Genomic DNA, 15,732 nt, shown 5'->3' on the forward strand with positions numbered 1-15,732 from the left:
AACGCCCTTAGGTAATTCTCATCGCGGCCTAGAGCCTTAATTTAAGTAAGGAACAAGGTGCTGAAGCAATATCCAGAACAAACCCACAAAGATAAACATAACCAGTGGTTTTTACCAACTAGTCCGTAGTCTTTAAGTTGACTCATCTTTTAAAATAATATTTGTTCCATTTCTTAAACTAAAGCTTTAATCAATATTTCATAATACATCTAATGTCAGCATTAATATTCAAACAAGGGTCATGTACAATTAACAAGTAAGTTTTCAATTAAAAACCAAATAACTGTAATTTTTTTTCTTCACTCGTGGTTTGGCTTGCGGCAGAAGTGTTTCCCCCCCGCGCGACAGCCCCCTCCGGAGTCCAGATTAGCTCGCGGCGTGGGGTGGATGTGTTCGTGTGTTCGTTCCGTGGGGAACCTTCAATTTAGTAACTCACCGATTCTTCACTCTGGTAAATATAATCATAAACCAAATCCTTTGTAACGTCAATTCCCCACGCGACCCCGGGTCGGTTTTTATGGTGCAGGGCTTAACCCGGCCGTCGTAATTCCTGCCTTAAGGCCACGGGCCACAGGGCTGCCTTAAGGTCAGTCACTTTACGGACCTGGCCGACTCCAGGACAACCAACGAACTCCCCCCTCTAACGGACTGCCTTAGGGAGAGACAATAATAATTAATCAAGAGTAGTGTCGTGTAATATTGTATATCAATTATGTCCAAATTATCAACCAAGAGTAGTGTCGTGCAATATCGTGTACCCAAATATGTCCGTTAATAAATACGTGTACCACACGTTTTCAGTTCCAGTTTTCAGTACATCTGTAGTTAGGCACCAGCCACCTTATGCTGAACAGGGAGTGTCACCATTGTCTACTAGCAGTTAATACCACCCTTAAGATACAGCCACCAAGTCTACGGAAGCACGCTGGGGCCGATCGACCCTCCCCATTGGTTAGACGTACGAGCTAACCTGGCACCCTCCCGGAAAAACACACCATAAAGCACCACCAGCCCCTTAGACTCGCCGCGGGACTCGAACCCGAGACTCCGGCTAACGGCAGGAGAATTAAATTTATCGCTATGATTGTTCGGCGTGTGCATTCCTAGATTGTCAAGGCCCACTTAAAATGTTGCTTTAATGTTTTACTGGCCTTTGACCTTTTTGTCATGTCACCTTTCTGTCTACATTGGTTCACTACGATTACACTGGACGACATTCCACCTGCCCCAGTCGTTTCTTAAATGTTTCGTGATGCCGGAAGTTTGGATGTTAATTTGTTCTTATCAAAACAGTCATATATTCTATATTGACTGATATAGCAGCTTGGCTGGGTAACAAATTTTAGTTCATTAGTTTGAGAATATTGCCCTGGCTGCATGCACTTGTCTTGCTTGATGTTTAGGACAAATAAATGAATAGATGTCATTTAGCTGCTTCATATTGCAATTCCAACAGCTACTTAAATTTTTCTTAGCCATTCCTGTACTATATTAACATTTTTTCACTATCATACATATTAAACAGCTACATAGCACTACAATAAAGTACAACATAATGTTTAGTAAACCTCTTTACTAACAGTATGACTTAATAAAAAAAAATATATTATACTGTTACCATTTAACCATTTGAAAAAATCTTTTCATAGATTTAATATTTACAAAATATGAATATATATGTAGATAACACTGAATTGCCTATTGAGGCAGACACACTTCCCTCATAGATTTAGAACAACACCAGTAATTTTACTCAGGAATATGTAGGAAGCTTCAGGTTCAGCAATAAAGCACTTAAAAAGTTATGATGCCAAATGTAGACCACACTACAGGAGTTCTAACTTTGTTTAATTTAATGATGTGATCTCCTTAAAATCATTAGTTCATACCACCAGTTTAATCAAATTCATTACACGTATTACCTATTTTAACCAATAAATTGGTTTAACTGAATAAATGAGTAATTCTGAACAAATTCTAACCAAATTTAAAATTGCAAGATCAAACAATTTGTCACATAAATCAACGATGATAATGTCAGAAATTCAATCAATACTATTTTGGCATCATTAGAGTAAATACAACAAAGTTCAGCATACTGTTATTATTAAGACAACAGAGGAAATAATGGAAATACTTCTCATACCCGCACTTCCGGTGCTCCGTAACTTTCGTGTTTGTTTGCAGTAGGTGATGTTGAAGAAGGTTCTGGGAGAGTTGATGGTCGATACTCTGCATCAGCTGTTAAATATTTAATTGATGATAAAGCATGAGAAAATTAATTTTGACTACAGTACTTATGAACCTTAAACCTAAAATGTAATGTTTTAACGAGTTTTTCTACACAAAGACCACAAATACATATATTCTTTATTACAAGGTTCACACTTTTTCATTTGAAAAAAGATTTTAAAAGAACTTTGATTGTGAAATTGGCTATAAATATTTTCAAATAAAGAAGTGAATAAATTTTACTGAATTTTAAAACAACTTTTTCTGTGTGCATTGAAAAAATAACTGTTTGCAAATAGATAACTAAATCCAATTTTTAGCTTCATACTACCACTCAAGACTCTCTCAGTATGCGTTTTAATATGTAACCGACTTCTGATCATGGGAGAAGTTGAGACAGGTGGTAAATTATGTGCAAGTTAGGATATAGTGCTTAATTTGCCAGTAAAAGCTTTTAGAGCCCGTGTACTGGCAACCCTAGAGCTTAGTGGATTGAGTTCTTCCTCGTCTTACAAAATAAATGAGGAAGATATGACATTAAGACATAATTTTAATAAAACTTGTGTGTGGTAATTTACCAGCATGAAAATCAAAACAACTCTCATTATTTAAAATGATTTAAGTCTATGTTCCATTTAATAAAACTTTACTTTATTTTGCACTTTAAGTTGACAGTTGTGGTTTCACCAAAAAGATAATGTATTTATAATCTCTGTGTTTTCTTCCACTGCATTATGAAAGTAACAAAAACCAATGCTATCTGCTAATATTATAGCTTATGCCAAATTGCAGTTGAAAAAAATAATGACAAAGAACACTCAAATTTTCTTTTATCAAGAAACTCATACAAAATTTAAAATGTTACACCCAAATTCTGCAAACTGTATGTATAACGGAAAAGTATTTGTTGTTAGTATAAATATTCTTTAGTAGTATTTTTATCTCCACACAATTAATGTTTACAAAATAATCTTTTGGTTTACTATCACTTTTGTACACCTACGTTAGAAGTGTTTCATCACAGTTCCACGAGAGGAGATGAGGTAAAGTAATACACAACACAACCACAAACAGTGCAAGGTACTCAAACTGCCTTGACATTACTATGACTGCAATGGTAAAAGCAGATTCACCAACCTGCAGTTTCTTCTACCGCGGGCACTCCAAGCGCTCGTCGTACCTTGTCTACCAGGTTGCAGATCTCAGTTTTTGAATCCTTGGATCCTATTGGCAGAAGACGCTCTTGCATTGGCATCTCCAACTGTGACATGCTGCAAGTCGAAGTCACGTCCGACGAAAAATTTTCACTATCCAATTCCACGGGTGAGCCTAATTAAAAATAATTTTAATTAAAGTTGTAAAAATAAACCCTAGATAAAAAACATGGCTAATAAATACAAGGAAAACTTCCCCTATTTTTCATTGCTTTCTCAATGACTACATTATGCCCATAACGGCCATGACTAATTACACCTTTCACAAGTTTTTGATTTCCATGAGTAATCGCATATAATTGAAAGGATATTCATACATTATTTAAAACATTATACAATACCAATAATAATTATCCATCCAAAAATATTTTTTTTTCCTTAATCACTGAAATCATTTCCTGACACAATCCTTACCTTGTAACTCACCTTTTGTTTCTGATCAGACACCAGAATACTTTTAAATAATTTTGTCACAGTGCTGGACTGAATTTTTGAACTTGTTACGCCTTTTTTACATTTTATAACTTTTAAAGCTATAAATCTATTTAACATTGATAATAGTTACATAATAAAATAAATATTCATTATTTTTTTAACTTATAGATACATTATTTACATATACAAGTATTGCGCATAGGACATTCTTATTTACATTACTCAAGTTATTTTTACACATATAACCTCTTTAATCGCCCATGTATTCTTCGCCATTTTAAAGTTTCGTTGTGACGGAAACGGAAGTCATTTTCGATTTCACTAGGCACAATTTAATTGGCTGATCGCATCCAACATCCAACATATTTTATAACCCGGTCCTCCAACTTTGACTTAACATACTGCAAGGTGTTGAAACAAAATTTTGTCAGGGCCTTAAGGAATAATGGAAACAAACCGAATTTCTTGTAGCACAAAACTAACTATATTTTGAATTCAGTTTTTATTTTTATTTTTAGAGAGAGTTCTCGTTGTTTGATAGTATAGAAAAAACACATGTGAAATTCTGATTGCTGGTCAGTCAGAATGATCATCTTAACTTCAATTCTGTGTGTAGAATGATCACACAATCTAATAGTAAATATTACATTATACTAAAAAAACGACAGTGAAATAATAAAATATTTCTTTCTAGTTAATATCAAAATATCATAATGTAAAAAGAAAGATGCACTATGTATTTAGACTATTGGACTTAATATCATGGATGCAGAAGGCTCTCACTGACTTGGTCTTGGACTTGCAGCCAAGTCACGGAACTAGGTAACTTCAGACAGGTTCCCGCCGATAGTCAGGTGTAACGGGAAGTTGGTCGGCCTGCTACCCCAACCTCATATCCTCTCCGAAGCAGTCTGGCAAAGAGCCTCTTCCAAGGCACCACGGAATCAACAATGTCGAGCAAGGACTCAAAGGCCACCTTTGATGAATAATGGGCTATTGTCCTGCCACTCGATGCAGAGGGCAACTACGCTAGTCCACTTGTAAAGGGCATTACAGCTTATCTGAGCACCTTATAAATTCCTTTCCAAACCTTTTCTTACAGTAAATTAAATGTTATCAAACTTTACAATAAATAAAATTTTAACAAACTTCTTATCCTAATATGTTTTCAGGAGAAGAAAGCACAGTATGCCGAACAATAAAAAAAGCACATATAATAATGAAAAACATTAAAAAAAAATATATTTTTATATAATATGAAGTTAGTTAAGATAGTGAAAAAAAGCATATGAAATAAAATCAAAATGCATATTTATCAATCATATCCATTACTATTCAAACAAAAAAAAAATTGACAATTTATTAGAAATTTAATAATTTGCTGCAAGCTGTTTGAAATTTTTATGAGTATTTTTGTTTTGTCACATTTAATTAATGTTTAAAATTAAAATATTTTCTCATATAAACCTAAATTGTATTAAGAGTGCATCCTAGAGTTTGCACTTTTCTTCGGTAATGTGGCAGCTGGTGCAACACCAAAGTCAAATTGTCTAATTTTTCAAGTGCAGCACGTTGGAAAACATTGTCACTTCATACTTTGAATAGTCATTGGCAGGGATGAATCAAAGTGTTCACAATATCTGCATCACACTGTAAGAGATGTCAGTGTGTGAGCACACCCTGGATAAAGATGGTGTTCAGTGCCCGAGGTGCCATTGCGTTCCTCCTACTGCAATGGGCTTCACTCTGTTTACTTCAACTAGTACTCCTTGCAGTACTAAGCAGGATCATCGAGAGAAACCAAGTGCCAGGGGCAATAATTTTGTTGGGCCTCTCTATTATTTAAAATACAACTTTTCAAACCCCACAATTCATAAAAAAATACAAAGACTGGCCATAACAATGGGCGTAGATCCCCAAGGGTGAAACGGGGAGAGAGAGGGGAAGGGGAGAGAGTGGCTGGAATCAAAAAGCCGGCTTGCACTTGCAAAATCTTAACTGTGAAATGGGAATGATAAACTTTAACTTGTGGGTCCCCCTGGGAATCCTACAGAATTTCACCCATGGCCATAACTGTTAACAATATACTGTATGTGTGTATCACATTGCTTGCAAGGTTTCCTATGAATTCTTTTAACACTAGACTTGTAATTTTCATCTTTTCAGGGTAAACCCAAGCATTATAAGAATCTTGAAAGTCTTGAAAGTGCCTGGGCCCTGGAAATGTCACATAGAGTAAAATTCCAACAAACCACAATAATTCACATCTTAAATAATAAAAATTAAATTAATTTGCTTAGAATATTTTACGTTGTGTAGAGTACAATGAAAACATAAAACATACCCAGATTATTCACAGATCAATACAGTTACTTGAACAATCACACCAGTTCAGCAGGAAACCACTCATCTGAGCCCACCACTGAATTAAACATACAAAATATAGATTCTGACAAAGCATTTATCCACAATACTCAATACCTGATCTTCCACATTTCCATAAACAAACAAAAAAATACAAATACACAACACAACATTCCATGATTGATAGCCAAGGGACTGAAGCAGAGATGTACGCCAAAATCACAAAACATGGTTTTAATGTCTAGCAGAAGAAGGGACATCAGTTCTGAGACAATGGCTAAGGGGTTTTGCAGAGTGGAAGGGCACGAGCGGACAGCTAACACTGGGAGGAGGGGTTACAACACATCGAGTGAGCCGAGCCCAACTCACCAACTGTCATAACATCCATCTTGGAAAGTGGCGATTCAGGGGAACCATATGATTCTTCTGGTTTCAGGGGCTGCTGGGCATTCCGTAGAGCTACAGTGGAAAATAAAAAGACAACCCATACATCTCCAGCACTGAAGCGGAAATGTCGTGTTGTGTTCGGGCCACAAAGGTAAATGCCGCAGATAAACTCTCAGAAGGCAGATAATTTTCTGGCAGACTCAATGCAGAAAGTGAGACAGAACTAAACCGTGCAATGATGGAAACATGTTTAATAGAAATAAAGGAATTACTGTTTGTATCCATTAAGAAGGCATCCTTTTACTAATAACATAAAATATATTAAATAATAAATTAACAAACAAGAAAATGATAAAGCCCATAGATAATGAGAGTTAACATATTTTAGAAGAAACCTAGAGCTACTATTTACAACACTTAATGCAATTAAATTATTAACAAAAACATTATTATAACTATTTTTTTTAAGTTTTTCATGAATGCATCTTCTTAAAAATGATAATATGTTTTCTGAGGTGTTTTTCCAAAATTAAATAAACAGTGATAAAAACTAGTAGCCATTAACAAAATTCAAATTAACTTTCAACTTTACTGCTAAAATAAATGCCTAATGAAATGTAAAAAGAAAAAAAAATGGAAACAAAATTAGGCATTTGCAGTGTAACGGTTTTTCTCCACATTTGAACCCACAAATGTCAGCATGTTTGCCCGAGAGAAGGCAGACCCACTCAGTCGCAGCTACCAAACCTGTTGGACTTGCGAGCAGTGAGACACTGCAAGCCACCGAAGAAAGGGCTGACCACGCCCTCTCTTTACTTCCTCCAGTCATCCTGCAACTCTCTGCCAGCAGGATGGAACAAAGACGATGTGCGATAAGGAACAGATAGCAGTCCTAGTACTGTCTGCTCGCCCCGTGGACTCCCAAGTGTCTACCAGATGTCTCCACAGCTTCGAGACTCCAGCCGCAGGCTTAGTCCACTCTTTAGTAAGATAGCATTCTTCTGGTGCAGCATTTCGGATGCAGGCTCGGTTACTTCCTTGAGGCACAATAAATGCCTCAACATTATAAGTAATAAAGCCATCTCATTGTAGTGTGATTATTTTCTCTCTCGATTGCATACTTGTTCTCCATTTTCATCTCGCACATTCTCTCTCTCTACATTGTTGGCTCTTGCTCCCTCTCTCCCATTCTATCTCATGATGAAAATACTACACCGTCATTAAATTTGGCAGTAATGTTGAATGCAAATTTATTTTAATACTTATGTTACCAATAAAAAAAACAGGTTTTCTTGACACTTTATCAGTAAATGGTAACTCAAAATTAATCAATCTTCCCTACCAAACCATTGCTTCAAATGCAGAGAAAAATTAAGGAAATAATCAAGGCAAGAAGCTCTGCAGGTTTTAGAGGGTGAAATTAAAAAAAAATACTAACCCTAATTGAAGAGTTACAGTTATAAGACTGTGTCTCTGGTAGAACGGAGGATGATGAGGAGGGGCGTACCTAGGCCGGCCGTGCCGATCGGCAGGAGACGCTCCATGACCGGCGTCACCAGCTGCGGCGCTGCCTTGGCCTGACCCAGGTCTATCTGCCACGGCAGGTGCTGGGAGAGCGGCGGGACGGAGCTCTGCTCCGCCACCCGCTTCTGGCGGCCCAGCGGCCGGGGCACCGGCGACCCGTGCTGGTGGTTGTCCGGCCACCTCTCCCTGCACCGAGCCAGGTGGCGCTACCCTCAAACACTTCATCTGCACTCCGCAGGATTGCCACAAATCACTTCAGGCAAATGCTGGACCGGTTCCTTGCATTGGCACATGGCTGATTAATTCCCTTATATCCCTTACCTCACAGACAACTTAACAATAAAACATGTGGCTCAAACGCAAGATGATTTTCAGGTGATTATAGTTGGGATGGGATCCGACCCAGTATCTTCATCACGTCAGCATGACGTCTTATTGATCAGGCTGCCGAGACATCCCTGCGTGGGGACTATCTGATGGCCCTTACTCACAGAATGGTTCTCTCTGCGCATATTCACAGAAAAGTAAATGTATAATACTGAAGCTGCAAAACCGTACCCATCTTTCCTCACCACATAATTTCTTGTGTTTCTATTACTACATTACTATATCATTCCCATTATTAGTTCAAGAAGTGAACTTCTTATGTACAATTTCTTGAGATCAGCAAAACACACACATGGAAAAGAGACGAGAAAAGAAGAGAGGAGAGAGCGTAAAGAGAAGTATTGCAGGCAACTATAATTAACAGTTAATGTTTTGATGACTTGGTATGAATATTTAAAAAATCATTTCCATGTAACTATCATGCAATTAATAAGTACTCTCTCAACATGCAATGAGGGTGTCTCTACTATGATTATAAAAAATGCTTATACTGAGATTTTAGGAATTATGACACTTTCAAAACTAAGGTTAATTAATTTTAAGTACATTTGCTAAGAAATACAGAAACTGTCCAAAATTAAATATTCACTTTATATAATTTTTATTCATTTAAATTTGTAACATTCCCACCAACAGTTAAACTTTTTTAAGTGGGCACAACATACAAAACAGTACACAAGACAGTGTAGTACCTACAAGCATGCAAAATATGATCACATGTAGGCACTAAATGCAGGTAGGCATCATTTACAAGGAGAAAACTCAAACAGGTAGGCACTACCTGCATATTAAGATTATTGGATTGAAACCAAAATATAGGTATAGTTTAACAAGTATGATCTGGAAATAAAAATAACACAAAGCACACCTTTTATTTTATGTTTCTTTAATTTTTTTAGATACAAACGAAAAAGAAAAGAAAAAAAAATTTAATTCTGAGTAACTTAACATAATATTATTTATGGAGATTTCTTAGAATTTTTTCCTAAGATATATATATTTTTTGAGTGTTAAATTCTTTAAATATTATATTTTAATAATTACATAAGAATTGTGTCCCTATCTACATTTCTACATTGCAATAAAACTCTCAAAAGAAACTCACAAAAATCAAAACTATAATGAAAACAAAATGTATTTGCACTAATATGTATAGTGTAACGTACGCCGGGCTGCAGGTAAACACTCAATAAATTAATAAGTAAAAATTAAGGCCTTGGAAGCGTCAGCCCAGAAAACAAAACAACAATAACCACAGAGGTGCCCAGACATCGTACAAAGGAATTTCCTTATAACCTACTAGGAACTCTAGGAGGCTATGTGGATCGAGGATGAATAATAATGAAATAACAAGACTGCTGGTTTGATTTATATATCTGCCCTTTTTAATAAAATAATTTACTTAGCTTTTTCTTTTCTTTTATCTTTAAGTACACATGTATTAAAATATATTAAATATAAACAGGAGGCAACAAAATACATATAAAAGTAAAACATCCATATATTTGAACTTGACTCTGGTTTTAAGTGAGCTCGCAGGCTCAAAAGAAAGACAATTACATTTGGTTTCTAATTTTCTTTTGAAATGAATTTAACTAAATTCTGTGTCCTGAAAACTGGCGGTCCTGGCACTGGAGGTTTCTGTAGATTAAAGTCCAGAAGAATTCGTTTTATGAAGAAACTTGTATGTCGACCGATGTGGGGAGAGAACTTGTGACTGCATGGTAGTCAATCACGGACTGCTAATTTTGGCAGAGAAGTTCCATTCTAATTCTTGCAGGCTAATCTTGCATGTTATTCTTGCACCCCGCCTGTAACCAAAGTCCCAAATTGCTTAGACTGGTTAACAGGAGGCTAAGTCTGGGCAAGACTACACCTAGGGAAAGGCAAAAAAAGGAGGGGGGGAGATATGACGATCACTTACCCAAACAGCAGGGTGAAGTCACGTTAGCTAGCTTCAGGAGTCGAGTAGGCAAATCGCGGCGCGGAAGTCCGCGGAAGCCATGACGAGAAAAGAAGAAATAATTTAGATAAAAAAAAAACTATTATGGGCAGCCAAATTTAAAAATAAGAAAATTAAGGCATTTATGCCTTGACGTTGGCGACTACATGACGTAGTGTCGAGTCTTAGAAGTACAAATGAGATGGTCTCTCGCGAATCGCGGCGCGTGGTCCATACTGACCAGATGCTGCCCACCGAATCTTTGAAAATGGCGTCGGGGCGCCTAATTGAAGAAATTAACTGCCCCCATCCAAAGAGGGGGGGTGGTGTTTGCCCGAAGGTGTACGGAGATGCCCGAAGGGGCGAAGCAGACTGCAAAACGCTCGCCGCACTCTCATGCGAGTCGCAGGCGAACTAAGATTGCAATCGCACTGCGACTGCTGCCAAAGTCGATTGTGACAAGCTGTCTCTTATGGGAGGGATGAGTAGTGTGCTCGGGCGGCCAAGATGAGAACCTGCCTGGAGGGTCACAGAAACGTCCGCTGGAGTGCACTGGTCACAATCGCAACCAGCGGACCGAGCAAGGTTAAGGATTTTTCCAGCCGCTAGGCTTCGCTGAGGGCTCTGTTTGACAAGGGCGAATGTCCTTGAAGAGACCATGTACCCTGCGCGGGTTCACTGGAGGTCATTGCTCCGGGTCGAAAGTTCTCGTGAAGCCACAGGTGGATGAGGGAAGGGGGGTCTAAACTTGCTAAGTCGCCTGGGAAAGGCGTCGTGTGGACCGTCCCGAGGCGTCGCAGAGGACTGTAATATGCTCCTGGACGTGCTGGCAAACAGCTTACCTATGCTTGCCTCCGAGAAATGAAAGTTGCTAGCGGTGGGCAGGGGGGTAGCGTTCGCTAGCACGAAAAGTAATATTGTTACAGGGAGAAAACATGATGCAAACCGCTGCTGAGATGCTGCGATAACCAAATGTCAGCAAAAGGTATCTAATTGGGCCTGCGAACAAGCGCAGGTGCACAGGGTTGCACAAGATTACGTCGGAATGTACAGTAATAGAAACAAAATTAAATGAAATAAAAAATACACCATTATTTTTGTGGTATCCTTCTATAAAAATGAAAAATGAAATTTAAAATTCAAAACTTGTGCCCAAAGGATATGATAAACGGCACAATAGTTCAACATGCCATGGCCTTATGGCAAACATTACACTTACGTGTGTGTCTCCACAGCACTCGCAGCATTCTGGCGAGCTGAACCTGAGCTGCTCTGTGAGTTGCTGTGTGACACGCGAGACGTGTGCAGGCTGGTCGACAACCTCGACGACGATGCTTTCTCTCCTTCACTCTCGCCATTTGAAGTCTGGACATAAAAAAAACAGGCTGATTACTTACAGTAAATATTTTTTTAACCACAATACAAATGAATTGAATGTCGACTAATAAAAAATAATTTTACCAAATTTACACTGCTATGATTATGTGCACCACTATGCAATTATATAATTTCTGAACTCATAACTGGCATTGAAAACTTAAACTACAGAAGAAAAATTCTTAATAACTTAACCCCTTAAAACTTTAAAAATTCTTGCATATTCATGACTGAAAGTGGAAAATATTGACTTGTTTTCAATCATTATTAGAATAACAAGCCTCAAAAAATATTAAAACTAAGAACAAAAATTACATTGTCATCACACTTCAAAGCTACTCCATTTCAAAATATATTATTTTTCTTTGCATAGGCTTATAAAAACATTATTTACTTCATCACATAGGGTTATAGATAGAAGAACATTAACTTAAACATTACAACCGCTCCTCGAAGTAACGCTCTAATTGTTCCAGGAAAACAGAACACTAATAAAATACATTTTTTCCATAAGAGTAAATGTTAATCAAGACACTGCTCTCATTAAAATTACTGTACAGTACCAACATACATTTAAATACATTAGAAGTACATTTAAATAAATGTTGAAATACCATTTTAAGAAAAATCAACCTAAAATTAAATAATTCATGTACCAAATTATATACATACAATGGTTTGGGCATAGCATTACTAAGTAGGTGCTAACAACAATTCTAAGTCACAAAATTATAATTTTATTAATATAGCAGATAAATTTAAGTTCTAATAATAATATAAAAAATATAAACTAAATGTTTTCTACGAACAGAAAAATTATTTAACCTCTTTACTAATTCCAGACTATTGTTTACTAAATGCATGAGTCATGATTTGCCACTACAGCATCCTAGTAGGCGCGAGGTAAACTAGACTTTAAAGCTTCTAGCTTTTCTCCCCAGAGCTGCTGCTGACATGCCTGACATGCGGGATGGTGTAAAATAAAAAATAAGCTTTGGCTGAAAACAATCTGAAATAAATAAACAATGATGGAAGGGAATAGCTATTAAGGGAAAGAGCAAAATATTGTTTGCTGACTCATCACATTATTTAATAATTAAATGTTTTGTATTTAATGCTACACAAGTGCCATTGCCATTGTACACGCACGGAATAGAAATTCAATAAAAGAAAACAATGCTACTTTGAATCTATGACCCCGCTACTTCAAATCATGGTGTAATTTACTGGCGTAATTATTCGAAACCACGCTAATCGAACAGCTTTACTTCAAAGGGCCGATGTAGTTCACTAAGGTTATGAACACACCACAAAACTTTTCTGGTCATGGCAATCAAAATTTTTAAAGATAATTCAAGCTATATTTAAAATGTTTAGAGTATTGTAGAACAAACTAAAAAAAAAAAATTTAGAACTTTTTAAAACTCACATTAAATTTTTAATGATGATTAAAATATTTGTTGTATGAATTGGTCAGTACAGTAGAATCTCGTTATAGCGAGCACGGTAATAGCGAGAACACGGCTATAACGAGGTATTTTTGAGGAATTTACGGCGTGATCACTTGAAGCGCGCTTTTGTTATTTGTCTGCTTTATCTCCACCCCTCTCGCTCGCCACTAGACATCTTGCCGTTGACGCCTGTCACATTCTTCAGCCGTGCAGTCGCCACCTAAGTGCGTGGCTTTAAAAATAGAATCCCATCCTTTCTTTCTTTTATCAAACTTCCGTTAGTTATCTGTGCTGTGTGTAGACAAGTTTGAGATTGGAACAGAAACAACGTAAGAAAGTATTTTTTACAAATTAGAAATATGTATGTTTTTGTTTTTATAATCGCGTATTTTCACGTTTTTTTTGGTTGTTATCTTAAAAGAGATAATATTAAAAAGCCGCTCTAATGAGATTTAATTGTTTCTTGGTTAACAAAAACTATTAATTATCAAATATTGTTAATTGTTTATATTCTATTTATTATTATTTACGCGACGTCATACTGTACGCGTACGCAATACGACTGGATTAGTTGCTGCAACATAACATAGCATGTTATGCGGTATCAGATGTAACGAGTAACGTAACGATAGTAACGAGTACTAATTGTTATAGTAACGAATACATACGGGTACGCATTTTTTCGTTACTTTTACACCTCTAGTAGGCACTACCATATTTATTTCCGAATCGCTAGGGCAGTTTTCTTGTAACTTTTGTTTCGGTCAGTTGTTGGGGTATCTGTCCGGGAAAGGGGTGGTGATGGTTTGAGTTTAATCCCAAATTTATTTCCTAATAAAGTTGACAGGTTTCTTTAAATGAAAAAAGTATAGTTTTCCAGTGACTATTACGTTTGAGGCGTACGTGCGTTGCCGCAGCCGCACTCCTGCTTTTTTGTAAGGAATTAAATCGTCGCGCTACACTAGCACCACCTGTTAGCAACATCCCGAACCAACATGGCCGCCAGCAGACAGCCCGCGTCAATAGATAGCAGGACAATGCTGTGTCAGCCGCGGGCTGAGATGCTATACTTACGTGGCGTGTCAGGGTATTCTGGTTATTTTGACGCAATCGGTGATCGCATCCGTACTTATGGGGTATCGTTTTAAAGAGAAATTACACATCTACCCACAGAAATTAAGATTTCGTTAATATAACCTGTTATTTTCAAATTATACAGGTTTAAACACAATTTTTATGCTATTTTCGGTTAATTTTTATTTTTTGGGGGCCAAAATTTGTCCAATTCGGTTATAGCGAGGATCAAAACCGGAACCGTGACACCTCGCTATAACGGGACTCTAGTGTATGTAAAAAACTTTTGATTTACATACGGCAAAAATAATTAAAATATATATTTCTTAAATATCACAAATATTTTTTGTTCGCTATTTTATTCTAATCTGTTTTTAAACATAAAAAGTAATTGTTATATAATTGTTAAGGCACTGTATGAAATTACTCTTGCTTATTTCTCAGCCACATACCATTAAAAGAGAAAATAAAACTTTAATAAAATATAAATAAAAAAAGTTGAGAGAATTTTTCAGTACTTGCTACAGATGTGTAATATCTAATCTTGGTAACAAGCCAATGCACGTATTCTCATGTTGCAAATACATTTATAAATACCAAACTGACACAAAATTTAACAAAGAATTCTGTAGAATAATGCCAAGCGTGATAAATGTACACAAGTTGTGTTTTAAACTATATTTTTGGATACAAATCACACATAGTTTCTGCACCTGGCACTGGAATTTGCTGCCGGAGCAGCTACGTCAACTATTGAATCATTTGATTAGCAGACCAAAATTGTAAACTATATAACAAAATGGCTCCTATAAAAGCGAAAAGACTGTTCCTAACCCCAGGTTTGGACCTGATTTTTGACAAGGAATTTTATTATTATGTTTAAATTCATTAACCAGTTAATACTCTAAAGTTTCCCTTGTCTTTGTAAACATTGATTTGCGCCATCTGTCAGAGGCGGCAGCACCATTGTTGTTAAATATTTCCATTACTCGAATTCCATTGCATTCACAAAATTACTCCCACCAGGTGCCGTATACAAAGAGCTAAGAGATTACATATCAAAAAATCACCAGTTACATTATGACTCAGTCCATGTAGAAAGGGCTACAGTCAAATAGCTAGCAAAACTGAGTTTGGTCTTGGAAAAAAAGTATATTCTGAAAGATTTATTTTCATTGATACATCCAGTACTCATAACGCCACTTAAGTAAAAAATATACAGTAGAATCCCGCTGATGCGACCCCTCACGGTTTCCGGAAAAACGGACTTATAAACGGAATGGTCGCAATAGAGAATTCGGGCCAATTTTAACCCCCCTCCCTCCCCCCAATTATAAAGTGAATT

The 15,732-nt window shown here is 36.8% G+C and overlaps 1 protein-coding gene across 1 annotated transcript in view; it reads right to left on the minus strand.

The window, feature by feature from the left end:
* The window catches only part of LOC134543264 (protein unc-79 homolog), a 250,667-nt gene that overhangs the window by 91,412 nt on the left and 143,523 nt on the right, over nucleotides 1-15,732 (minus strand). The window contains exons 32-36 of the mRNA XM_063388179.1: nucleotides 11,705-11,850; nucleotides 8,140-8,342; nucleotides 6,615-6,704; nucleotides 3,370-3,561; nucleotides 2,147-2,241 (exon numbers count right to left, since the gene is read on the minus strand). Of these exons, the coding sequence (XP_063244249.1) occupies nucleotides 2,147-2,241; nucleotides 3,370-3,561; nucleotides 6,615-6,704; nucleotides 8,140-8,342; nucleotides 11,705-11,850 (726 nt within the window). The remainder of the gene's footprint in view (nucleotides 1-2,146; nucleotides 2,242-3,369; nucleotides 3,562-6,614; nucleotides 6,705-8,139; nucleotides 8,343-11,704; nucleotides 11,851-15,732) is intronic.

Source organism: Bacillus rossius, chromosome 1, assembly GCF_032445375.1.
Source record: "Bacillus rossius redtenbacheri isolate Brsri chromosome 1, Brsri_v3, whole genome shotgun sequence".
Taxonomy (NCBI): domain Eukaryota; kingdom Metazoa; phylum Arthropoda; class Insecta; order Phasmatodea; family Bacillidae; genus Bacillus; species Bacillus rossius.